The sequence below is a fragment of the Uranotaenia lowii genome, chromosome 1 (genome assembly GCF_029784155.1).
Source record: "Uranotaenia lowii strain MFRU-FL chromosome 1, ASM2978415v1, whole genome shotgun sequence".
Lineage (NCBI taxonomy): Eukaryota > Metazoa > Arthropoda > Insecta > Diptera > Culicidae > Uranotaenia > Uranotaenia lowii.
In genome coordinates, this window is record NC_073691.1 from 148113359 (window position 1) to 148139610 (window position 26252).

A 26252-nucleotide genomic window follows, 5' to 3' on the forward strand; every position below is an offset into this window, starting at 1 on the left:
AGGCCGTTGGAAGCTGAATAGTAGGTCATGGTCATGGTTATCATGAAATTACAAATATTTGTCCAATAACTAATGTGAATTCAGTAATTATCTATTGAAAAGAACTAAAAATACTGCACTTATCTTAAAACTTGAAAATTGCGCTGTTATGTATGCAATGACAAACAAACTTTTGGAATTTTCTTTGTCTGATACTTACAAACTGGGAAATGAGAACTAATGTAGCAAAAAATATCGAACGGATTTTATTATATTTTTGTCAAGGGTCAGGGCATCCTGCATTGAGGATCAAGCCTCCTTTAGTAAAGGATCAAGTCTCCTGTAACTTAAAAAAATCACAGTTTTTTTAGTCTCAAGAAAATGCTTCTAGTTTATCTACGAGTTCATGTATCGTTCCAATTTTTGGTGTATATAAACTTGAAGTTACACGCTCTCAGAAAATGCAAAAGACGGTGAGTTGCAAAATATTTCCCAAAAAGATATGATGAAAATAAGAAAAAGGGATCAAATATCCCCATTCTCCCCTACAGATTTTAAAATTCTTTTTCCAACTATGGTTTCTATAACTAAAAGCAGTGTGATTTTTCCTATGTTTTGACCCCCCCTACCTTAATCCGGCCTTGCTTTGGAAACACCTGGTGGACTAGCCGAAAAATAAAATCTGTTTAAAGAGTTTGTTGGGATTTTACCACAATTTTCGAGGGTTAGCTTGTACGTCTGTTCTCGGTGATGTTAGTTTGCAATCATGTTTAATTATGTTAAAACCATTAAAACTATTGTTTCGCATCAAAAGTAATGTTGAACAGCAAGACTCATCATTTTGAAGCGATAAATATTAAGCATTTCGAACAACAAGTTAAAGACTTTAAGCTTCGTGTTATCAACTGATTTGCCAACAAAAAAAACAGTTAATCAAAATCGTGTAGGTAAATACCAAACAATGCAAACCAAACTAAGGTAGTAAGCCCAAAATACGAACGCAGAAATGCAAATCACAACTTAAACACAAAACAGTCACCTCTACGCACTCTACATCCCGTTTTGCTCCAGCCCATCGAACACTTTCGCATCCGACGGTAGATCCTACCGAGCAAATGACCCCGCCGTCGATTTTCCTTATCCTCCCCATCGCCGAGGGCGGCGGCTGCCATCAACATCAACTGCTGCTGGGCGCTATTGGGTTTATTACTGCATTTATTGCTGTTGCTTCTAGTGCTGTCATCGCCGTCAACAATTTCTACTAGCGCTACGAATGCCCCACCACTACTACTGTCATCCTTTTCCCGGTTTTCAATCCCGGAGACTAACATTTCTGGTGCAAGCATACTGCTACTGCAAGTGGATGTTTTCAAACTAGTACAGCTGATGTTGGGACCAACCTCGACAACCTTCGACAATCCATCACAACAATAATCAACGTCCGAGTCCTCGTCGATGTACACAAAACTACTGACGTCACCATGGGACAAGACTCTCCGGCCCGGTTCGCTTCTCATCAGATGCAGGATTGCACTTTCGACGTTGCTGCTGTTGATAGCTCTCGGATTTTGTGCTGTCAGCAAAGGTGCTCCAGCTTCCTGCTTTTCTTTTCGCTTGCTGCCGGCACCCTCATCGTCGAGCCAGCTACATCCGATTTTATTGCTTTCTTCATCCGTTGACGATGGGATGGTGACAGCGGATGCTGTAGCCGATGTTGATTCTGACGTCACCGCCGATATTGCGAGGCTCGATGAGGGACGCGTCTCGTTACTGCTGCCGCCGTTTGGAGATAAAAGCAATTTTTTCGGTCGATCCTTGGAACGCAAAAACAGCCTCGACTTCTGCAGCATTTTCAGACGTTGCGGTATACTGTTGGTTTGGTCCTGGAAAGATTTACTGCGGATCACTTCCTTCGCCGGTGCTAGCTTTGATTTTCGCATTGCCGGATGGATTAGATTACGGCTAGGGGTTGGTTTGAAGAAACGCGATTCCTGGAAACTTCCAAACTCATCGCTCCTCAACAAATCGTTATCACTGGCAAACTGCTGACTGCATTCACTATCCTCACAATCGTCGTAAAATGCAAAAATCGGAAGCTTCTGGCTGCTGTCACTGTTCAACTGACCACCATTCGCAAGGGTCCCACTATCCCCGTCTTGTTGCCGCACTTGCTGGTCAAATGTCCACAATTCCGCTAACGCGCGTTTCCCCCATTTGGATCGCATTGTATGATTCGAGGCGTTAGTCGAGTACAACATCAAGAGCACAGAGAGCGTTGTAGAAGGGAAGTAGGCGACATGAACCGAAAAATGGTACACATAAAAATAAAGAAAGGTAAAAGAAAAAATACCACTAATTAAAATAAGCCAATGAACGGAATCTTAACTTAACTCAAATAAGGTAAAACGACACTGGGGTACACATTCGAGATGAAGTTATTTTTGATGCAAAGTTCTTAAGACCCTATAGGTATCATACTGTTTGCCAATGGATACATCCATAAAATTCTTCATAAAAAGAAAACAACCCAACACTTACGGCACGAGTAATCCCGCTGCATTCCCGGCGTGACCTGTTTGCTCTTGTTCTGCACCCCTATGATTGCTTCCATTGGCACTTCTGTTCGCGGTATGGAGACGGCGTGCGGCGGCAGGTAGATGGGCTGCAGCAGTCCGAAGGTGCACTCGGACGACTGGAGGTGGTTCCGGCAGCCCCCGTGCACCGTTGCCCCGCACCACTCGCAGCGATAACCTGAAGAAATGGGCGGAAAGGTTGGTCAGTTGAGTTAGAAAAGCTTCGAATCTGTCGGAACAAAGAAAATCATGGTTGTTATTCGACGAAGATTTTAATCAGTGACAGTAATACATAGTAGTAACTCCACGAAACCAAAAGTTTCATTACAACCTTAACTAGGTTGCTGTTACATAACGACCCTTTTCAGAACCGGCTACTGAACAAACGTTGATAGTTTAAAATTTGTAGTCAAAATATCTGAAGTATGTCCACATTGATCGGGATGCTTAGAATTTTCAATAAAAAACGCTTTTCTATACTGGAGGTTTCAGGTTGAATTTGTCTAACTTTGTTTTTTTTTTTAATTTTTGAACGCTAACTTCAACTAGAGATTTTTGAACGACTTATGTTATTGGAACGTTGAACCATTTTTTTTCTTTTTATTTATAATATCTTTATTTGAAACGGCTCATACCTTTAGGCTTTAAGGAGCCGAAGTCTTTTTTGTATTTACAATGTTCTACTTAACTTAACACTTTTTTTCATAATTTTAGAGAAAAAGGCGGATAGAAAAGAAAATCTGAAAATAAAAAGAATTATAGACGAAGATCAATAGCTTTTTGGAAAAGGTATATTTCGAACATGTAGTCCAAGTCTATCACGGCCAGCACATCTCTCACTGGAACATAGGGTGGTTTTCCTCGGGCCTGAAGGGAGTCTATGAAATTCGTTCTAGCGACAAGATGGACCTCACAGTATGCTCGATGTCATGGTAAACTTGCCCACAACCACACAAATTGCTGCCAGCAATGTCAAAAGGAGTCTAAGGAATAATGATTGGACATAAGACGGGAAAATAAACAACTAAAATCCCGACTCAGGTCCAATCTATTAAACCAGGGTTTAAGGCTTACCTTTGGGATAATCGAGTGGAGCCACCGACCCAACTCATCATCGTCCTATTTGCGCTGCCAGTTGACAAGGGAGTTTCTTCGAACATAAAGGTAAAATTCGTCGAAGACGATTTCACGTTGATACGTGTCGCCTTCCATGGCCCCCACCTTTGCCAGAGAATCTGGCATTTTTAAGGAACGTTTACATGAGTAAATTTGGACTTTTAGGTTTGTATGGGAAAATTGAATATTTTGCACTTAAAAATCAACTTAATTTTTGTTTCTTCTATGGAACCAAGGCTGCTAATAGTCTTTGTGACAATTTATAAAATCTCTCAAGAAAATTTACCGCTAAACACTTTGTCGAAGACCGTAACTTCGTATCTTATTAGACAAAAAAGTTATTAGCTATTTAACAGGGGTATGTCTTTTGGTCTTTAAATTCAATTGACACCACTGCTGGGTGCCAAGCGAGGTATTGCATGACTACTTTTCATACAATACTTTCAAATTGACCACATCTGCAACAGCCGAAAATGGAGAAGGAGCCATCTTGATGTCCACAACAAACGAAGCGCAGACATTGTATCTGACCATCACCTCGTTCTTGGCGAGATACGACTGAGAGTTGCGCGTGTCCAGCGGCGAGAGGAGAAAGTTGGATGTCGATACGACGTCTGCCGGTTGGAGAATTCAAAAGTAAAAAGGGCTTATGTTGAACAGCTAGATTTCCGAGCCTCCGAAGACGGAACAGTCGAAAAACAATGGTGTGAATTCAATGCCTTTATCACGACGAACCATAGTCATACTTGTAGTTTTCTCTGACAGTCGCACAGCCTGCTTTTATCAATTTCAATGTTCGTGCCATCAAACGAATGCGACCAAACACTTGCGGAACAGTCGACTACCATCAGACGCAACGACATGCATTCTTCTATGTGTGATTGTCGAACGAAATTTCGTGTATTGGCACACGAGAGCGATGATGACCAGAATTCCCGACAGTTTACGACGTTGCCTATCTCTTTCACGCAGCAGAACCTACAGACTCAATAAGCAAATGGAAACCTTTTTATTCACTCTCTCCGGTGGAACAAAAAATCCGCCGCTGAGTGATGTTTGGATGTGTTGGTCGAACAATGTGGAGTGATTATTTAGGCTGATGTCATGCTGAAGCTACAAGCAACGCAACGCGTTCACACGACAAACCAGCTCTTATTTGATCTCCATGGAAAAAGCGCAGACCTGTCATACTGAGCGCTTTGTAAAGCGCGACAAATCCATGGAGATCAAATGAGAGCTGGTTTGTCGTGTGAACGCGTTGCGTTGCTTGTAGCTTCAGCATGACATCAGCCTTACGCATCTGGAATGAAAGTGAAACAATTAACCACTACAAAGATCATGACACTGCTCGCCATCTTAGTTGTGCAAGGACTTCTGCTTTAATGTCGCTGAAAGACTGAGCGCTGAAAGAAGATCAGCTCAAACGATGGACTCAGCACTTCAAACAGCTCTTCCGAACAAGGTTGCCGAAAGAAAATTCTGTGAAATTTGTGAATATTTCAAAATTCGGTGTTCTGTGATACAGATTCTGTGATGAAAATTTGCTCAAAATTCTGTGAAATTACAGATTTTTCCGTGATTTCGGCAACCTTGTTTCCGAGTCACAAATAGCGATGGCCAACAGAACCCGCAGCTCGAAGCGCTAAAAGTAAGTCGCATTAATGGCGTCAACTCGGAAGCGCCCTCGCTTGCTGAAATAGAAGCGGCAAACACATGAAATCCAACAAAACGCCTGGGATTGATTGCATCCCTGCTGAAATGCTGAAAGCCGACCCTGCCTTGTCAGCACAAATGTTGCACCGTCTTTTCGCTGACTTCAGGGATACTGCAGTGCGTTAACTGGTGAGCCATAACTTTGATCTGTACCCCTCAAAGTACTCTGCAAAGTGATCCTGAACAGGATCTAGGAGAAAACTGACGCTACCCTTCGACGGCAACAAGCTGTATTCCGATCCGGACGATCACGTGTGGACTGCACCACAACGCTACGAATTATACTTGAACAAATCAACAAATTCCAGGACTCTCTCCTGCTGGTGTTAGTTGATTTGAAAGTTGATGAAAGCATTCGACCGACTTAACCACGGACGGCTCTAAGGCGACGAGGAGTCCCAGAGAAACTAGTCAATCTCATTGAAGCACAGGTCTCAAAATCAATGTCGGAAAGGTCAAGTCGATAGAAATCATCACAGAAAATCCTTCCCATTTCGTGGGTTGTCCATCACAAGTTGAGAAAATGGAAGTATTCCAGTATCTTGGTAGCCAGATAACGCCTGATTGTGGTACCAAGAAAGACATCGAAACCCGGATCAGAAAGGCCCGATTTGCGTTTGCGAGTCTCCGAAACATCTGGCGGTCACGCTATATCTATCTACAAATGAAAACCCAAATCTTCAACATCAAATCCGTATTGTTGTACGGGTGTAAAACTTGGTGCATATGTGTGGTGACGACGGTGACGATTTGCAGAGAGGCGGTCGAATGGAATCAATCGATGAAGAGGCAGACTCAGAAGCTCGTGGCGACGAAGCCTAGGAACTGTCGACAAGAACCTTGAATGGGACCAAGTGAAAATCGTCAACAGCGGAGAATCGACGCGGGACCATTAGTAAGTAAGTAGTCCGGACGGTATTAACACCCGAAACTAGCGAACGGACTCTTTTATTTACACACTCGTAATCACGAGGTTAAAGACACTTGAAATCACGTCTGAACCCGACGAGTGATGCCAGTAGATTGCATATGGCAGCATGTTGTTCTCATAAAAAATGAATCTGATTCAAATTCCTGGTAGAATCAAACACAGCCTTTTGACATGAACCACAATATTGTTTTCTGCTTTGAAATCATACACCTTGTAAATCATTCCATCTTTGATTTTCACTTGAAATTATGAACTTCACTGATGGTTATAGAACTAAACTCAAAGTCTACTTATAATACCACACATTTTACAGCGGCATTTTTTGGTGTTCGGATATGGAACCTTATATTTATGATTCAACCTGTTCGAAAAAAGTTATGCCTCATACATTGAAGCTGAACGTTGCACACTGATTTCGGTCACTCAAGACGAGAAAACCCTGTATGGTACGGCCTTGTTAAACAAAATGTCGAAACTCTTCCGAACAATATAAAAGATTTACAACTCACGTATCAAGTCGCCTTTTGACCTCACTAGGCTCTAGCCTTTTTGTGGGGTCGAGCCATTTTTTCAATCGAATATACCACGCAATCGTGGCGAGTGCGTTTCTCATTAAAAGGGAAATTTAAACATAATTATCGTCCTGCAGGCAACCAGTTTAAATATGCAGTTGGTTAAACCGAAAATGATATTTGTATGGGTTTCAAAAAACAAAATGATTGAAATTACTGTTTAAACGCCAACGCACGCGTTACTGTTGAAAGCAGCAATATTGTTTTACGCAGAAGCGATTAAAATTGGCACCTTGTATAATTGCATCTCCATGCATTTTGCATTCGAACAATTTAAACGGGATTGATTAGTGTAAAACGAAACCTTATTCGAAATTATTCGAATGAAACTGTTTGATGATGAAACCCAGTAATGTTGGGTTTGAGGTATAAACTCGCAATGGTTATACTGAAAAGCTTTTAAGCCTTGCCAATTTTACATGTTTTTTTTTATATATTTTAAATATGAAAGTTTTCTAAAAAATATGGGAGAGCTACAAGTTTTTAAAGCTGCAGCCAAATTTCGTATCACGTCGCCTAGTGTTGTCCAGATTCCTTTTTTTTGGCAAATATAACGCGCACTCGTGGCGATTTCTCATATTTCAATTATCATGATGTTGTTCGGACAAATCAGTTCATCCGGTTCGTCCGAGAAAAATGTCGATATTGTTCTTAGAAAAAATTCGTTTGATTAAAATTTCAACTTAAATTGAAACACATCCATTTCGTATGAAATAAATCGACAGTATTGATTTTATGTTGGAGCGTTTGAAGTCGACACCTTGTGTAATTTTTGTTCCTGGATGTGGTTTTTCGTTGAGTTGCTAGCAATAAGACTTAATTATTCGAATGAATCCCTGATCTATTCGGTTACTCAGAATCTCATCTCTGCAACAACTTTGGAACTTCAAAAAAGTTGTGTTCCATGGAAACTGAAAGAGGAACATTCGTTTTGGGCACTCACGTCGAACATCATGCATGGTTGAGCTCAAAAATTGTGAAAATTGAATGGAACTTTTTTAGGCATATGAAATTTTTATTGGTTTTCTGGAACTCAGCACAAAAATAATTATTTTATATATTTTTCCCCATTTTAACACTCAATTTCGCCTCACTTTTTCGGTGAATCCTAAAGAAACAGATTGATGCATAAAACAGGGTGGGCACATAACCGGGAATTGAAAATAGAATCGGGAAAACCGGGAAAAAAATCGGGAATTCAGATCCAAAATCGGGAAAAATAGACAAGGAAGTCAAAATGTATTTTTGATTCCAAGATCAGGGATTCAACCTAAAATTCGGATTTCAGACCTGTAATTTAATTTTCCGAGTCAGAATTCAACAGATAAAAAAAAGTTGTGGGAGAGGATCATAAGTTTTGAAATTCAAAACTTATCTGATTTTGCTCCAATTACCCTAAATTAAAAAAAACACACACACACAATTTTTACCGGAACTCAGAGTTTGAAACTGTCCCTAAAAAAAGAATCAAGATTAAAAAAGTCACTTTAAATTTATTCATGTCATTAGAATTATTAAATCAATCGATTATATGGAAACAAGTAAATCAAAGTTAAATTTTGAACTCAGAACTGTTTATTGCAAACTTGGAAATGTAAAAAAAACTTTTATTATCATTTTACAGTGGGGCGTTTAGTTGAAGAGCTAAACACAGGACAATGGAACAATTAAAAATAAATCTAAACATCATCTTGACGTACGACACTGTGTCTTTTTTGTTGCTTCAAAACAACAAATAGGAAACTCTCTGTCATTGGACGAACTATTTGTGAAAAAGATTCATCAGAGGGTCTGGAACTATTTTTTTAAGTTTCGAAATTTACTTTTTTTATTCAAATTAGTGGTCTCCATTTAAACAGAAAATTCCGAATTACAATTTTCAGAGCTTAAGTATATTACGATTTCTTTGAAAACTTAGGAAAATTAAGAATTTACAAGAGCTTTGTAATGAGGGTTTTTGTGTAGATTCAAAGCAATGGTTTAAATCTGAAAAATATTCAATTATTCAACAATACATTGTATCTCCCACGCAATATATATTCGTGTTTCGAGTAAAGTATTTATATAAGAAAAAAAACCGTGTATTCAAATGTTGAGAAATAAAAGGGTTTGTTTAATTACACAAATTGGAAACAATCTCACTCATGGGAAAACTCGTTGAAAAATTAAAATAGCAATTAAAATATTTTTATATGGTTCAATGCCTTAGAAATTTGAACAAAAATCATTCTTTTCACAAAATTTCTTGAACAAGGGTAATTTTTTTCGATTGATTTATTTTAAGACTCGGAAATGAAATTTTTGTTAAAAAATTTCTATAAAAAGTCTAATTGGCCATTTTCATAACGGTGAACTTGTTTTTAATGTCTCCAAGTCTTCGAATATTTTTAATGTTTTCAAACATCATAAAAAAAAAGATGAAAATATAAAGAACTGGATCTAGCTCATCCAATTACTGAAATATGAAGTACCATTTTTTTCCATGAACTGCCAATAATAAAAATATTTATGTGTTCGTATTTTGGACCAAATTTGTGAATTTGAAAAGAGTAAAAAAACTGATACGCAAAACGGTTAACAAATTATTTTCCGTAATAATTTAACTCTAGGAATTTTATTTAAATTTCAATATTTTTTTTTAAAGTTATTCTGTTAATGCAACTTTTTAAATGAGCTATTTTGTAATTTTTCGTTTACTTCAAAATTATAAGCAGGGCTTTCAAAAGTCAATGAATTCAACAACAGAACCTGGGAACTGGGGATTAAAATATTATTAAAAAAAAAATATTCACGAACCACCGGATAAAAATTTAAAAATTTTGTATTCGTGTCTTTAGTAAACTTGTGAATCACAAATATTTAAACAAACAAAGTCAAATGAAATTCATCTATTGGTTCAAACATTCTGAAATGTCAAACATTTAAGTTTTTAAGCTGCTTTATAATTTGGAGACTCCAGATGAAGTTTTTTTTTTTAAATAAGTATATTCTACATTTTAGTGTTGGTAGTAGTCTCGTGGTCGTGATCTCGAATGTCTTACCTAACAAAATAATAACATTATTGCATTAGAATTGAATGGTTTGACTGTTTTTTCTCCTGCTCGATAAAACAAGGCCAAAAATTTCCATTTTTCTTTTTGACAAGAGGTTGAAGTTAGGGCGCTGTATCCAAATATGCATCTTGTTTTTTTCTCTACGTTTTTGATAATAATCATCATAGGTTAACTTTTGAAAAAAGGTTAGCAATCCATCTAAAATTTTTGGGAATTTTCACGATATTTAGAATTTTTTTTCAATCAAATTGAATCATAGATATTTTTTTTTTTCATAAATCAAATCGATTCGCATTCTTCAACAAATTAGTAATGGAATTACAGTCTCCGATAATAAGCCTCATAAATGTTCACCAGTGATGTCAGTTAAAGTTACACTTTTACTTGTGGATTTTTGTTTGCAAGCATAATTTCTCTGGAACTAGAATAGTTAGCGAAAATCTTTTATGAAATGGAGGGTAATAAACAGATTCATAATCAGTTTTTGTATTTATAGGATTGTTATTTCGTTTTTTCATGTAGGTGTCAGTTCATTAGTCATCAACGGTTGATATCACTAAAAATTTAGTTATTTTTAAATTTCAGTACGCAATATTCCTAACACTAGAGGTTTTATAACAAAGTTTCCATAGCTTCAAATAATATTATGATAATAATATAACTTTTGAGTTCCTTTGAATTTGACACCTTCTTCAAAACTAGTTTTAAGTCTAAATAGTTTGATTCACCAGATACCTATAAAATCTGTTTTCTGAGAACCTCACTTAAAAATATATTTTGGAGGAAGTACAATGCAATGTTGAACAAATAACTGTATCTTTTTCACTGATTTGATATCCACTATTTTTTGCATTACAAATCTTATATATTTGAATTTTTTAACATCTTAAACTTCAATAACTGTAAATTTTTGACTATGAAACTCGCTGAACATATTTTGTTTAACTGTTGAGATTAGAATTTAAAATTGAAATCGGGATTTCCTATTTCTGCAATAAGAACGTCAAATGACGCAAAAGCAATGTATAATTAATGGTTTTAAAAACTCCTTCAGCAATATATATTTAAAAAATTAATTTGTTTTTTTTAATGCATTGGTTTTGGTAAACAACAGTTATAACACACTTGGTGTAGAAAAAGGGTCAGTTTATATGTATAACATATTAAAATATGATGAAATTTCACATTTGATTTTTTTTATGTTTCTTTCCACGGCCCTTATGACGACTGATTGGTTGAAAAGTCCTGTTCTATGCACCATTTTTAATTTTTTTGCGAGCATGATTTAAACACATCCTGTTACCGTACACACGTACTGGTAGCAATCGTTGTAAATTTGTAGAACCCATCCCATGTATATATTTAATTAATTAAAATAAAAATTGTATTTTTAAGGCTACTTTTTTTTGACAAGTTAGGTACATTGTAAATAATTGTATGGTGTCTGATAGGAAGCTTAATTGATCATGTCCGTTGTCCATCCCTAATTCTCACTCCTACCCCTCAACACTGAGCGCACGATAAATAAGCGTAACGCACCATAACTCGTGCGCTCAAAATAAAGATGACGTGGACATGACAGCTGAAGTTCCGGAGAAGAAGAAGGAAGGAGAGAAAGCTGCGAAGAGGAGATCCGTTGGGCATTCGAAGTTTGGCTACGATCGAGGACGGTGCATCGTTGTCCAAGATCGAGAGTGCAAGTTCGGTGACCGCGTGGAAAATATTATCGTGTTGGCCGAAATCCATCAGACGAACCGTTTTGGGAGGGTCGCCAATTGCCCCCATAAATCGGATTCCGGTCAAGTGGCCCAGAGAGACGACCTTGTCAAGCGGTCCGAACCCGAGCACCATCAAGCCGAACCACGCCATCCAGCAAATCGAAACTACGCACCGTCCTGCAGATCCAAGCGGCACGCCGTCCGTAACCATACGGCCAGCCGTATAGCCAAACTGAGCGGCACGCCGTCCGTAACCATACGGCCAGCCGTCTAGACAAACAGCGACACGCCGTCCGTCACCATACGGCAAGCCGCCTTGTCAAACCGAGCGGCACGCTGTCTAGCCGAACCAGATAGCACGCCGTCCAGCCAGATCAAACAACCACGTGGTCCCGATAATCCGTGCGACTCTCTTTGTCCAGCCGAACCAAGCGGCCAATCGTCCAGCCGAATCCGACGATACGTCGTCAAGCCGAACCAGGCGGCGCGCCGTTTGGTCCTACTATCCGGAAACGCCGACGAACCGAACTGGGGAGCTCCCTATCCAGGGGAACCGAGCAGCATGCCGTCCAGCCGAACCAGGCGGCCCGCAGCTTCACTCCATCCGGGGACGCCATCTATCCAAGCCAACCGGGTACATTGTCCAGACAGGCTGGGGGGTCCACCCACCAACCAAGGTAACAAACACCTTCCTTTTTTTATTAAGTGGCCTCCGGCTTTGGCTGTCGACCAAGCCCAGACCCAGCAACATAACCTCAAACCCATGAAGCCCATCATGTGGCTAACTCAACTTGCCCGGGAGATCATCTGCAGCAGATCGGCCGCACCGTAATCCCTTTTCCTTTTATGTTTTTTTTTGTTTGTTTAAAAAAAAAAAACTTAAATAAAATGATGTAAAATTTAAAATTTGATACAAATTTAGTTCTTTCGAGCCGATATACCTCGGAATGGTTCTGGGGGGAATTTTCTGGGGCGCGGTCCCTCTTCCTAGTGACCTTTTGTTGAGCCATCCCTTTGCAGCGCCGACCCTGAGTGTTCGAGCCGCCTGAGCTAGTCGATCGTTACAATCCTTTAAAAATCTATTATACATTCATTATAGTTTCGTTAACCCCAATGTTCACTCAGATAAGCTCAAAATGTTACTAATTTCACACAGAAAAGTGTAAATTACTGTATCAGTGCACACCGTTTGAAGCCGTTAAGATTCTTAACCTAAGAACACTTTCTAGACCAGTAGGGGAAAGTGGGGTATCATGTCGTGGGCCATGAAGAATTGGGGTCACCAACTAATAGACTGAGTCGATTTGGGGTCATTTTTGAGTTTCTCAAACACTGGGGTCTTCTAAGCTTCGTTTTGGTTCAAAACTCATCCATGATTTTTTGCAGAATTTTTACGTAATGCTTATATTTGAACTTTTATGTTTGTATGGGAAAATTGAATATATTGTACTGAAAATCAACATCGTTTTTGTTTCTTTTGTTTGTTAATGGTTTTTGTGCCAATTTATAAATTGGGAATAAATCATCGAGAAATTGTGAAAAGTCGGCAAAATAAATTTTTTGAAATGTTGGCTGTTTTATGGAGAATGTGAACTACTTTCTTAAGAAGATGAAATTTGTATCAAAATTAACTCGGAAAATTTGCTGGTTATGTTTACACTGAATTGTGTTAACAAACTATCAACAAATCTATAAAAATCTACAAAATATTTGGCATGAAAATAAGATTTATGAAAATCTATATATATAAAAAGCAATTATCTGTATGTTTGTTTGTTTGTCCTCTATAGACTCAGCCGTCTTAAGAGCTAGAGGTCTGAAATTTGGCATGGATACTCATTAGGTCCAGGAAGGATGAAAAATGTTTTCAGATTTTTGGATGACCCCTTCTGAAGGGGGTCGTCCATACAACACAAATATGGTTTTCGCGATATTGACGTTATTTTTGTCGGATCGTGTTGAAAATGTGCACTTGAGTATTTTGAAAGACGAGAAATCGATTGCAGCTATCAAATTTAGGGTCAGGGGTCGGCCAAAGGGGTCGTCCATATCAACTGATGAATGTTTTTGCAATATTGGCGTTATTATACACCGGATTATGATGAAAATTTGCACATGATTGTTTTGAGAGACGAAAAATCGATTACAGTTATTAAATTAAGGGTCAGGAGTCTGCCAAAGGGGTCGTCCATATCCACTGATTAATGTTTTTGCGATATTGGCGTTATTATAGTTCGTATTGTGATGAAAATTTGCACATGAGTGTTTTGAGGGACGAACAATCGATTACAGTTATCAAATTTAGGGTCAGGGGTCGGCCAAAGGGGTCGTCCATATTCACTGATTAATGTTTTTGCGGTTTTGTCGTTATTCTACATTGGATTGAGATGAAAATTTCCGCATAGGAGTTTTGAGGGACGCTCTTTTGCTTTCAGGTTTCAAATCTTGACTCAGGGGTCGGCCAAAAGGGTTATTATCTGTTCACTGTTTTTACGATATTCTTTTGATTGAGCACAGAATTGTAATGCAAATTGGCACATGGGAGTTTAACAGAAAAGATAATTGATTTCAGGTGTCAAGTTTTGAATCGTGGTCAAAAAAAGGCTGTCCATGTTAGTTGCTCACTGTTTTCGTGATATTGTCGTGGTCATGCATCGGATTGAGATGAAAATGTTCAGATGAGGGTTATAAACTATGAGCAATTGACTCCAGGTAGCATGTTCCATGTCAATGGTCGGCGAAAGGGGCGTCTATATTCACTGATCACTGTTTTCAAGTTCCTGACGTTATTTTACATATAATTTGAAAAGAAAAAATGGCACAAGGGAGTTTTGAGGAACGTAAAATTGGATTCAATTATCGAATTTCGGCCCATGGGACAGAAAAAGAGGGTTTCATTGAAAGTTCAGTGTTTTGTGCAATAATTTTGTTGGAGGCAGTTAATTGATACCAATTTAAGTGTGAAGGTCAAGCAAAAGAGTCGTGCACATAAAGAAATAGTACATGTTTCTGCCATAATGTCTAGATTTTGCAACCGATCGAGAAGAAAACACTCTCACATAAATTTTAATAAAAAGCCAATCAACTGTTTAATTTGAATTTCAAGTAATAGTAATAGTAGCAAATTTAAACACTGTTGAATTTTTTCCCCAAAATTGTCGAAAGAATGTTTCGAATTCATTTTCTAAACTCATTTTGACGTACCAATGATTTAAAGCGAAACGAAGTTCGTATGGGATCAGCTAGTCACTTATAAGTAGTATTGTCTAATTACTTACAGAATCCGGTTTTTTAAAGGAAATAACGCGCCCTCGTGGCGATGGCATTTGGTTCGAAAGTAATAATTATCATCAGGGAAAATTTAAAAAAAAAATCATCTTCCTCAAACAAACCGATTCGCATTAATTGAAGTTTTCATTTCAATGGAAAATTTATATATCAATATCTTCCTCAGACAAACCAGTTCATCTCATTGATTGATCAGAGGGAAACATCGAAACTGTTGTCAACAACAACTGATTTAATTATAATTTCTGCTTACAATTGAGAGCAGCCGTTTCACAGGAAGGTAAATCGACAATACTGTTTTCGGTAGAAGCGTTTGAAGTCGGAACCTTAAAAAATTCTTGCTCGTTAGAGCGAATTTGCATCAATATTTAAATTATCAGAATTTTAATATTTCAATTATTTAGAATCTCAATTTATTGCAAAATTAACAGCAATGAAGGATTTTGCCTTATTTTAGTAGAATTTTATTTTAGAAATTTTGTTTTAGTAAACTTTTTCTAGTTCGTTATAGAGAGTAACAATCGGGAATGAGAATTGAAAGTAACGATATTGATATGAAATATAATCTGTGATCGTAAAATTTGTAATTTAACTTTATTTACAATGGAAGTTTGCAATCAACATTTAAATCAAAATCAAATGTTTTTTAGAGATCTGAATTCAAATTTTCTATAAGTGTCAATGGTTCAGATTCAAGAAAGCGTACAAAATGTGCAACATTTTTGACAGACACAGATTATTTTCATCATTGTTTTTAAAAACCTATGCACAATAGATTTCTATTCTCTGAATTTATTTTTAAATAAATGCCTTAATATTATCGACTGAGCTGTTCTAGTTGCTTAAGTTGGCCCTTGATAGAAAACGAGCCTCACTCAGACAAGAGCAGAACATATGAATTCATGGATGCATGGTATTGATGGAAGGGAAGCAGAACAATTTTTTTTATTGTTCTAAAAAAAAGTCGGAAGTTTAGCTGATTCGATTAAATTAAGCTGATTCGATAGATTTCGCTCTACTAACATTTAAATGAAAAGTTACCTAGGCTTTCTTTCGTGACTTTAGTATTCCCAGTATCATACAGAAGCGTTGATCCTTAGAGAGGTTTTGCACTACGGTTGACAAGATCGTAGAGGTGCTTACGGGGAGAAGCCCCATCGTTATAGCTGGCAACTTTAATGTGTGTGCCGAGGAATGGGAAGCCGTCTCACAAACCCTGGAGGTCAAATCCTGCTAGAAGCCCTGGCCGGGCTGAATGTAGCCCCGGCGAACGTAGGTAACATTAGGACCTACCAAAGGAGCGAGTCAACTATAGATGTCACCTTCGGTAGCCCGGGGTTGGTGTGCGATTGGATGGTGAGCGAGGCCTACAGACATAGCGATCCACTATCGTTTGGGCTCAAGTACGCGGACAGGTAGACGAGAGTCTAGGACAGGTGAACGCCTCTGGAAGACAGCACAACTCGCCCAGAACTTCATCGTCGAGGTATTGCATTGTGAGAGTATCCGGGACACAACAACCTGTCAGCTGAAGGACTGACGAAAGTACTAGCTCGCGCTTGCAATGCTGCGATGACGAGAAGGGCCAAGCGTAAAGACACTAGGTCACCCGTCTACTGGTGGACAGAGGAAATCGCGAGTTTGTGTGCCGACTGCCATAGGGATGCAGGACGCAGGATGCAGAACGCAAGGATCCATGAAGGGAAAGCGGAGCTTAGGCCACTCTTTCCAAGCGCGAGATCGGCCATCAAATAACTATGCTGCGACGCCAACTACTGTTCATGGGACGTAGCCTATCGGATAGTCATGACTAAAAATTCTCCTTCTCTCACAGTAGCGTTGCTATTGGGGCACCGCTTTTGCTCGGCACTCGGCTTCGGTAGTACTCGGAAACGAGTGTAGAGCATTTCGGAAGGAAGTGTGGTGCTCTACAAATCGTAGAAGATAACGGTGCGATTTACACAGCGCACTGTCTGATTTGAGAAGTGCGGACCAACCATGATTGCAACGATATGTGATGGAACGGGTGTTTCCTGATACGTGGAGGCGATAGAAATTAGTCCTGCCAAAACCGAGTAAGCCTCCAGGAAACTCATCGGCGTTCCGGCTGATCTGTGTGCTGGACACAGCGGGTAAGGTCCTGGAGAAGGTGATTCAAAACCGACTTCAGCGTACACTGAAAGTTAGGGCGGACTCTCGGAGAAACAGTTTGGTTTCCGTAGAGGACGAAACACAGTAGACGCCATCCGCTCTGTCATTGAGATAACGGACAGAGCCAGGCTAACGAAGCTCCGCTTTTGCGCGGTGGTCACTTTGGACGTGCAGAACGCCTTCAACAGCATCAATTGGACAGCGATTGTGTCGTCGCTCATCCAAATTTCCACAGGTGTTCCGGGTGTGCCACAGGGGTCAATACTTGACCCGGTCCCCGGGTTGTAGGATTTGCGGATGATGTAGTCTTCTTGGCGGAGGTACAGCTACTTGCCACAGTAGCAATCCAGGCAGTGGAAAGCTGGATGCACTCTAAGTGCCTGCGCCTGGTGGATCACCAACCTGATCTCACCCCAACCAGGTACCATTGCAGTTGGACCGTGTGGTATCGTGTCCAAACGCGAAATTAAGTACCTAGGGGTGATGATCGACGACAGACTCTGCTTCACGAGTCATGTCCACGTCAATCCTGCAGTATGGTGTGGTGCTGAGAAGAGAGTGTAACCTGCCGAGACTTAGCAGCGTTCAGAGACTGATGAACCTACGGGTTATCAGTGGATACCGGACTATCTTGTCCGAAGCTGCCTGCGCAATGGCGGTCCATCTTGGTTCTGCTAGAGGAGAATGTCTATTGTTACGACAATAAAGACATGCCCAACGTACGAGATCTCGCCAATGAGGAATCGAGGTACAACTGGCAACAGCTGTGGGACAGCTAAGAGAAAGGAAGCTGAACCCGTCGTCCGCACATCGAGAGCTGAATCGGAAGAAGACACGGTAAAATGGTGACCAAGAGGAAACACTCGAACACGTGGTGTTTGCCTGTCCGAGGTTTGCGGTGGTGTAGGATGACTCCATCGCCGGGGAGCATCTGAGTAGTGTGCTTCGGGTCCCTTTATCGAAGCTTGAAAGATAAGACAACATCTTCTGCGTATTGGAACTGCGGGGATTAGACAATACCTTTGCCGTATCGGACCTCGTAGGAAAGGGGTAAACCACTGTCAGGGGATACCCACGTTTTTAGAGGTTCTCGATGCCGAGCGAGCCTCTCGAGTCGGTTTAGGTTGTCCTCACTGCCGGGAAACATACGAGTAGTAGCGTTCTAAATCCCGAATAAAAGAGATAAAAGACGACCGAACATCGGTAGGAGTAGACTGACCCCATCGAGGGGGGGTTTTCGAGTACAGTGCGTCCGAACCCACGGTTTGAAGCTACAAAGATAAGGCAACATCTTCTGCGTAGCGGATGCCGTGAGTACGCCGCGTTCGTGCGTATGATGCTCAACCTTCGGGGAGTATCTGAGTAGGGCGGTTCTCGACGACCGAAGCGACCTTCCAACGGCCTTTCTAGCAGTGGAAATCGTTCGGAGAGGATTATTCCACGATCGAGGATTACCCACGAGTAGAGTGGCTCTCGACGCCGGGTGCGCCATTCGAGTCGGAGTAGGTTGACGTCTTCGTCGGGAATCATGCGAGTAGTTGCGTTAAGCCCCACGCGAGTGACCTCGCGAGGTGTCGAATCTCGAGTCGTAAGAGGAGAGATCAGGCCTCGAACCGTGAAGAGGAGAGGTTTATGTGGGAATCTCGAGTGATTGAGAGGAGATGTTGGTTCTCGAGTCGTTAGAGGAGAGTTCATACGTCGAGTCGTAACGGTGAGAGGTTTTGCTGAAAGTCGTCTCGTCTATGTATGGGTATTGCACGCGCACTAGCGTGAGCAGACGTCCCACTGTTGAAGTATAGTGTGTTGAACAGTTCGAAGTGGGAACTAATTTAGGGAGTAGGAGATATACACGAGTATATCATGAGTCTTCCCATTGTACCCATGGACTCAGAGTAGCAAACTGGGGCGACACGGGTACTCACTGTGCCTTTGAATACAATCCGTAAACCGGGATTTACCACCTGTGGTTACCAACTAAAAAAAGAGTACAACGACGCGCTGGACGTTTAAACATGTGTACGTCTTAATGGACTTTGAACAACTCTCGGGTCGGGGTTTTCACCTTATTAACCGTAAATAGAATGTCACAGATAGGTTCAAATTTGTTTTCGCGGATGAATTAACCCGCAAGTTAATGATTTGACAAGCCGTCTGTAGCTGTGGAATTAGACAAAAGTTGGAGCAACCATTTTTTCAAAATTTCGTTTCAATTATAGTCGCTTTAGTGGTTTTTCCATTTTTATGGCATTTGCGACTTTATATCAACGTTGCAGTTGATGGATAGTTATTGAGAAACATGATAGATTCGGTACAACTGATTTCGATGTTTACCTTTTGGGCTCGAACTCACGAACATCGGCTCAGGAGACAACTGAGTAGGTACTTATGAACACCTGACAAGCTTTTTTATAAAATGATGCGCATTCTGCCCCAGGGGTGTTCTCAGTTTGCCCCCCACAATGACTGGTTTTTAGAGTTCGACACTCGGTTGTTGTTACTTCAAATTAGGCTTGACACTTGTTTTCGAGAGTAAATAGTGTTTATTACAGCAGCTTCAAAGCTAAACATAGTTTTGTTTAGTACAAAGTTGGAAGTTAAAATTCGATCACACTTACATTTTAAAGCGAGAAATTTGCCTACACTAAGCTACTCGTTTTTCGATTCTGGATCTATCCGATTCGAATGGTTTCTAGTTAAAACAACATTAAGCACTTACGTTTAACGAAGTGCAACGAAGCTATAAGACAAGTATCGATTGCCTACTATTCGAATGGTATCGGAATAGTGGGATCACTGTACGAACAAATAATCGCTAATAAGCTAAGTCGATCCTAGCTTATTAATATAAAAAAAGACAACTTACTTTTTGAGAAGAGAATGGATAACCGCATTTAACCAAGTGATACTTTTTACGGGATAGTCGCGGAAATTAACATAAACTCGCGGCAAACTACCTTTTCACTCCATAACCTGCTCAACTAGACGCTTACAATTTAGAAGAAATCAAAACAAGTTGTTTACAGACTAGAAAAAAGAGGTCACACAAGGTGTCGCTTGTTGACAATCTGAGCAGTGCTGCTAGTTGTGCCGACAGTTGTAAAATGCGTATTCAACGTTATATTTTTTTTTTTCAATTTTAGCCAGATAGGAAATAAAATACTTTGGTGTCTGAACACAAAACAGTGATTTAACTCACATGTTATAGCTATTTTGTATGGTTGAATAATTACGTGTTTTTTTTCGATTCTCAGTTTGCTTCTTATTTCGTCCGAATAAAGAAACGACTTTCGATTTTCGAGTTATTCCATTCGCAGGTGAGCGTGAGAACGAGCGCGATGTTTACATGCAGCTGTCATTTTGTTTTCCATCCTGGATTTTCTTCACTCGGTTCTTTACATCCGGATTATCTTTTGTCCGTGTCGTGTCGTGCACTGGCCAGAAGTTAGTAGGATTTTGCTTGACTGAGAGATTTAAAATCCTGGCAACAATAATTTTTCCGTCCATTACTTCGACTGTTTTGCTTTCAGCCACAAACAGCTGTTCGTTGTTTTGACAACATTGGTAACAGTATAGGTGAAATTCTTACAAAACTGACTTTCTTATCAGGGTGACTCGGTCCGTTTTTCGTGCGAAACTAGTTTGCCATTAGAGCAATAAATGAGCACGATGACATCAGTTAGTGCGCAACTAGGTTGCAATTGGTTTGCCACTAGGTGAAAAAACACCCTATAAGCCTCTTCCCGAAGGTGCTCATTATGCCCCATCCCCTCCACCTGCATAAGCGTTGACTGGATGGTTTGGTTCTAAGCCAAATCATTTTAGCGTACTCAGTACAAGATGCATGTCCTAATAACAATAATACTAAGAGTACAAACTTACCGGTAAGGCATTCGAAGGAGCCGCACGCTTTCTTGCAGTACGAACACTTGGACGCCTGCGGAAGATTGCCTTCGCGCCAGTGATGCTGATGCCGGACGCTTCCCAGCTCCTTCCCGGGCACGTACGTTGCGTTCTCCTTGCAGTCCGGGATGGCAAAGTCCTGGCATTCGACGTGGGCAAAGTACTCGCAAACTGTTTTGTTTTGGAGGGAAAAAAAGGGAAATCGTGAGAAAAGCACTAGTATCGATTACCTCCTCCTAGAGAGAGACTTTTGTGAGGCTAAGATTTGTGACCCAGTTCCGCGAAACGTAGGTAGATACTTACTCATGCAGTGAACGGCAGACTGGTTCTCATCCAGGCGTTTCCGGCACACCGTGCAGAGCTTCCGTTTGACGTGACCCGGCTCGGACCAACAGTGTGCGACCGGATTTCGGATCAGATACGGTGCGATGCCAGAGCATGGCGTTATCACACTTGTCGAGCACTTTTCGTGCACCACAAAGTTGCAAACTGTTGTTCCGTTATAGTTGTTGTTGTTGTTGATTTTGTTTTGTTGGTTTTCATTTTCGATAGGAGAAGAAAAAGCAAAAACAACGTATTTGAGTGATTGACGTTTTTAAAGTTCATTGTTTGCAGCATCATCCAGTACGATACGGAACATCCGGAGCTTCAGTGGCATGTTTACAGTTTGGCAAGTAGAACAACATCGACGTAACAAAAAATATGAATAGACTAGCTGATCCCGTACGAACTTCGTTTCGCTTTAAATCATTGGTACGTCAAAATGAGTTTAGAAAATGAATTCGAAACATTTTTTCGACAATTCTGGGGAAAAAAATCAACAGTGTTAAAGTCGCTACTATTACTATTACTTGAAATTCAAATTAAACGGTTGATTGGCTTTTTATTAAAATTTATGTGAGAGTGTTTTCTTCTCGATCGGTTGCAAAATCTAGACATTATGGCAGAAACATGTACTATTTGTTTGTGTGCACGACTCTTTTGCTTGACCTTCACACTTAAATTGGTATCAATTAACTGCCTCCAACAAAATTATTGCACAAAACACTGAACTTTCAATAAAACCCTCTTTTTCTGTCCCATGGCCCGAAATTCAATAATTGATACCAATTTTACGTTCCTCAAAACTCCCTTGTGCCATTTTTTCTTTTCAAATTATATGTAAAATAACGTCAGGAACTTGAAAACAGTGATCAGTGAATATAGACTCCCCTTTCGCCGACCCTTGACACGGAACATGCTACCTGGAGTCAATTGCACATAGTTTATAACCCTCATCTGAACATTTTCATCTCAATCCGATGCATGATCATGACAATATCGCGGAAACAGTGAGCAACTAACATGGACGGCCTTTTTTTTAACACGATTCAAAACTTGACACCTGAAATCAATTATCTTTTCTGTTAAACTCTCATGTGCCAATTTTCATTACAATTCTATGCTCAATCAAGAGAATATCGTAAAACAGTGAACAGATAATAACCCCTTTTGCCGACCCCTGAGTCAAGATTTGAAACCTGAAAGCAAAAAAGCGTCCCTCAAAACTCCTATGCGGAAATTTTCATCTCATCATCATCCAATGAAAAATAACGTCAAAATCGCAAAAACATTCAAGTTGGATATGAACGACTCCTTCAGCCGACTTCTGATCCGCAATTCGAAACTTGAAATCGATTGCTCGTCTTTCAAAACACTCATGTGCAAATTTTCATCACAATCAGGTGTATAATAACACCAATATCGCAAAAACATGAATCAGTGAATATGGACGACCCCTTTGGCCGACCCCTGACCCTAAATTTGATAACTGTAATCGATTGCTCGTCTCTCAAAACACTCATGTGCAAATTTTCATCACAATCCAATGTAAAATAAAGCCAATATCGCAAAAACATAAATCAGTGGATATGGACGACCCCTTTTGCCGACCCCTATCCCTAAATTTGATAACTGTAATCGATTGCTCGTCTCTCAAAACACTCATGTGCAAATTTTCATCACAATCCGATGTATAATAACGCCTCTATCGCAAAAACATAAATCAGTGGATATGGACGACCCCTTTTGCCGACCCCTATCCCTAAATTTGATAACTGAAATCGATTGCTCGTCTCTCAAAACACTCATGTGCAAATTTTCATCACAATCCGACAAAAAATAACGTCAATAACGTGAAAACAATATTTCTCTTGTATGGACGACCCCCTCCAGAAGGGGTCGTCCAAAAATCTAAAAACATTTTTCATCATTCCTGGTCCTAATGAGCATCCATGCCAAATTTCAGATCTCTAGCTCTTAAGACGGCTGAGTCTATAGAGGACAAACAAACAAACAAACAAACAAACAAACATACAGATAATTGCTTTTTATATATATAGATAAACAAAAATTAGCGAAACAAAAGCAATTTAATATCGGTTAAATAGCTGTTTTCGACTCGAGCATTGCTCTAATTGAATGGGTTCTGAAAATATATTCACAGGGATTGTTGATTTCCTTCATTGATACAATACTCTAATACTCATGCATGTGTATACTCAAACAGTTGTGTATAATTGGGTGAAAAATTATGTTTTTCGAGTTTAATTCAAATGATTAAGAACTTCTTTTTCACTTAGAAGTCTAGGAGAGCATTGAGAGAATTGAGTACCAATGTATAATTTTATGTATCTAACCTTTATCTAACCCAGCCTCACCACCTGTTGAAGTTCTGTAGGAGCTTTTATTTGAAATTACAGGTTTAAATCATAGATTTTTTTTTCTCAACAAATGATTTTTAGATATTAAATACTTACAAACATATAGAAGTTGAATGGAGTGAGAAATGAAAACTTATTAACGTACACCATTAAACTAGGGTTGCCATCCGTCCCGCAAAAGCGGGACATGTCCCGCTTTTTGTTGAACGTCCCGCTGTCCCGCTTTTTCCTCAAAATGTCCCGCTTTTTTTCTTAGAAAACTTTCACATAGTTATCTGATTCACACGGGAAAAAATCAAACTTTAGTCTCAAATCAAATTCTGTAAGAAACAGAAATGCTTTCACATACATTTTTTTTTTCTAAAAATAAGCAGAATTTTTCATAGTTGACAATACTGAATAACTCTGAAGCTCTTTGCATTATAGCAAGATTCTGATTCAGTTGAGTGTTCAGTGTACGAAGAAATATTGTTTATGTTGATTCCAAAAAATTATAGATTAAGGAATTAAAGAGATTAATTTTTTCGCCGTAATCTTAGTTGAATTGCCTTATATTGTACCAACTTTTTTAACTCAACTGTCCAAAATGTATAAAAAGTTTTCTTGAGTTTTCAAATTTTTAAACAAATCACCAAACAACTAATGTTCATACGAATTACACAAAGGATTTTCACGCGGTATCGAATCCGCCGTTTACAAGTACGACTTGAAATATTTTCTCTCTAAAAACGTGTTAAGGCGGCATCCATAAATTACGTAACGCAAAAACTGCACTTTTTTGACCCCCTCCCCCCCGTATGTCACAAATCGTAACGCTTCGACGTACCCCCCTATGAAAATTACGTAACGCTAATAACTACCCCCCCCCCCATTATTTTTAAATACTGATTTTCGATGGTAAAAAAAAAATTTCAAATAATTTTTTTAACGTTCTTCATAACGAAATCAATATATCCATATCGCTTCTTAGTACTCATTGATGATAATTCTCTTATAAAATAAATTGAATGTGCTATTACGATTTGCTCTGTGCTTGTTAACTGATGATCTATCTTGTTTACTTTATTTTGTTCAAGGAGCAAAACTGGTTACGCAACCAAAATTGCATTTTTTTTTATCAATTGAGAGAAAAAATAGAATCATTACCGTATTAAGGTTGAATTGAGTTCATGGGGATAAGTATACCTAATATTCGATTTTCCAACAGTTATTTCACGGATATTCAATACACATTTTAAGTAATCTATATCAGAATATTTAAAGAGAAAAGGTTCCAATCCAGTTTCAATCATGTTGAAGCTCACAATTTATAAGCTGATTTTGGTTTGCTTATCATTCTGCTAAAATTGCATGACATCAAAATAGCTGCGATGAAACTGAAATTTGTAAGAAAAAATCGTTACGTAACAATGAGCATACCTCCCCCCCTCCTCTATGTCACAATTCGTTACACTCGAGCTTACTCCCTCCCCCCCCCCTAGGAGCGTTACGCAGCGATGGAAACGAAATGATTTCGATTCGATCAACGTTTAGTCGCAACGTCGCAAGATCTCAGTATGTTACAAACCAAGAGCGAACTCAATCCCGTCGGCAGCCGAATCAAGTTGGCATGATGATGGTTGAATACCTACATGCAACATTTTGGGAGTGATGTAGCTCCGAGAAGGATGCTACTCTCTATGCTCGGACTTGAATAAATTCCTAAGTACGCGTCGCTCGCGTAGAGTGAGTGTCACTCTTGCACACGATTGGACCCAATCGCAAGTTGTAACACACCGTGATCGGGAAAACTCGAGACTTGTACACTTTGGGATTTACCTACATCTTGTTGCAACCACTCCCAAAGTTCGGCACTTGTTGGTTAGGTAGGATGGCTAGGATTTGTTTTGCTCTCGAGTTACCCAACCGCCCGGGTATGGATAGATACAAAAAAACCCGATTTAATACACTTAACAGTGGATTGGAGCCTTTCTAACAGAGTGTAAGTTATATTTGGAAATATTTAAAATAATATAGAATAGACATGATAGATTCCTTCCCTCTGCATCATATAAGTATGATTTCAGATATTCAAACACGAAAAATTCCGATCTCAATATAAAAAAAATGATGCATAGTACGTTTTTTGGGGAAAAGCGAACTGGTATGTAAGGAGTTCATTTTATGTATGGAAAGAATGGTATTTAAACAGTTGAATTTCCAAAACTTATATCTCGCTGAAATGGTGCCGTGGTAGCAACCAGAACTTTCACGATGCTGGTCACGGTTCGAATCTTACTGTTTTTTTATGCTTTTTTTACTGAATAAGTAAAACCAACTACAATATTGATGGATAGCCGTAACACGTGGCCTAGCATGATACCTTTTTTAGAGCTCAACCATGCATAAAAGAAAAAATTCTCACAAAAGGAGGGGAAAGTAATATGACTATTAAATGATTAATCTCATTCTGGAAACTAAATCTGAAATCTTATTCTGATTCTAAAGTTTGAATTTTGAGTTACAACACTTAGTCTAATATTTGAATATAATTTCCAATTTCAAATTCCAGGTTGA

The 26252-nt window shown here is 39.4% G+C and overlaps 1 protein-coding gene across 3 annotated transcripts in view; it reads right to left on the reverse strand.

Moving 5' to 3' along the window:
* Positions 1–21432, reverse strand: part of LOC129740461 (diacylglycerol kinase theta) — a 102554-nt gene extending 81122 nt beyond the window's left edge. For 2 of the 3 annotated variants that reach the window (XM_055732145.1, XM_055732144.1), the window contains exons 1-3: positions 21298–21432; positions 20974–21165; positions 2518–2730 (exon numbers count right to left, since the gene is read on the reverse strand). In XM_055732145.1, coding sequence (XP_055588120.1) covers positions 2518–2730; positions 20974–21165; positions 21298–21301 — 409 coding nt within the window. In that variant the 5' untranslated portion in view covers positions 21302–21432. Of the gene's footprint in view, positions 1–1018; positions 1337–2517; positions 2731–20973; positions 21166–21297 lie in introns of those variants that run through there. The other variant, XM_055732146.1, reaches the window with a different exon arrangement.
* Between the last annotated feature and the right edge of the window lie 4820 nt (positions 21433–26252).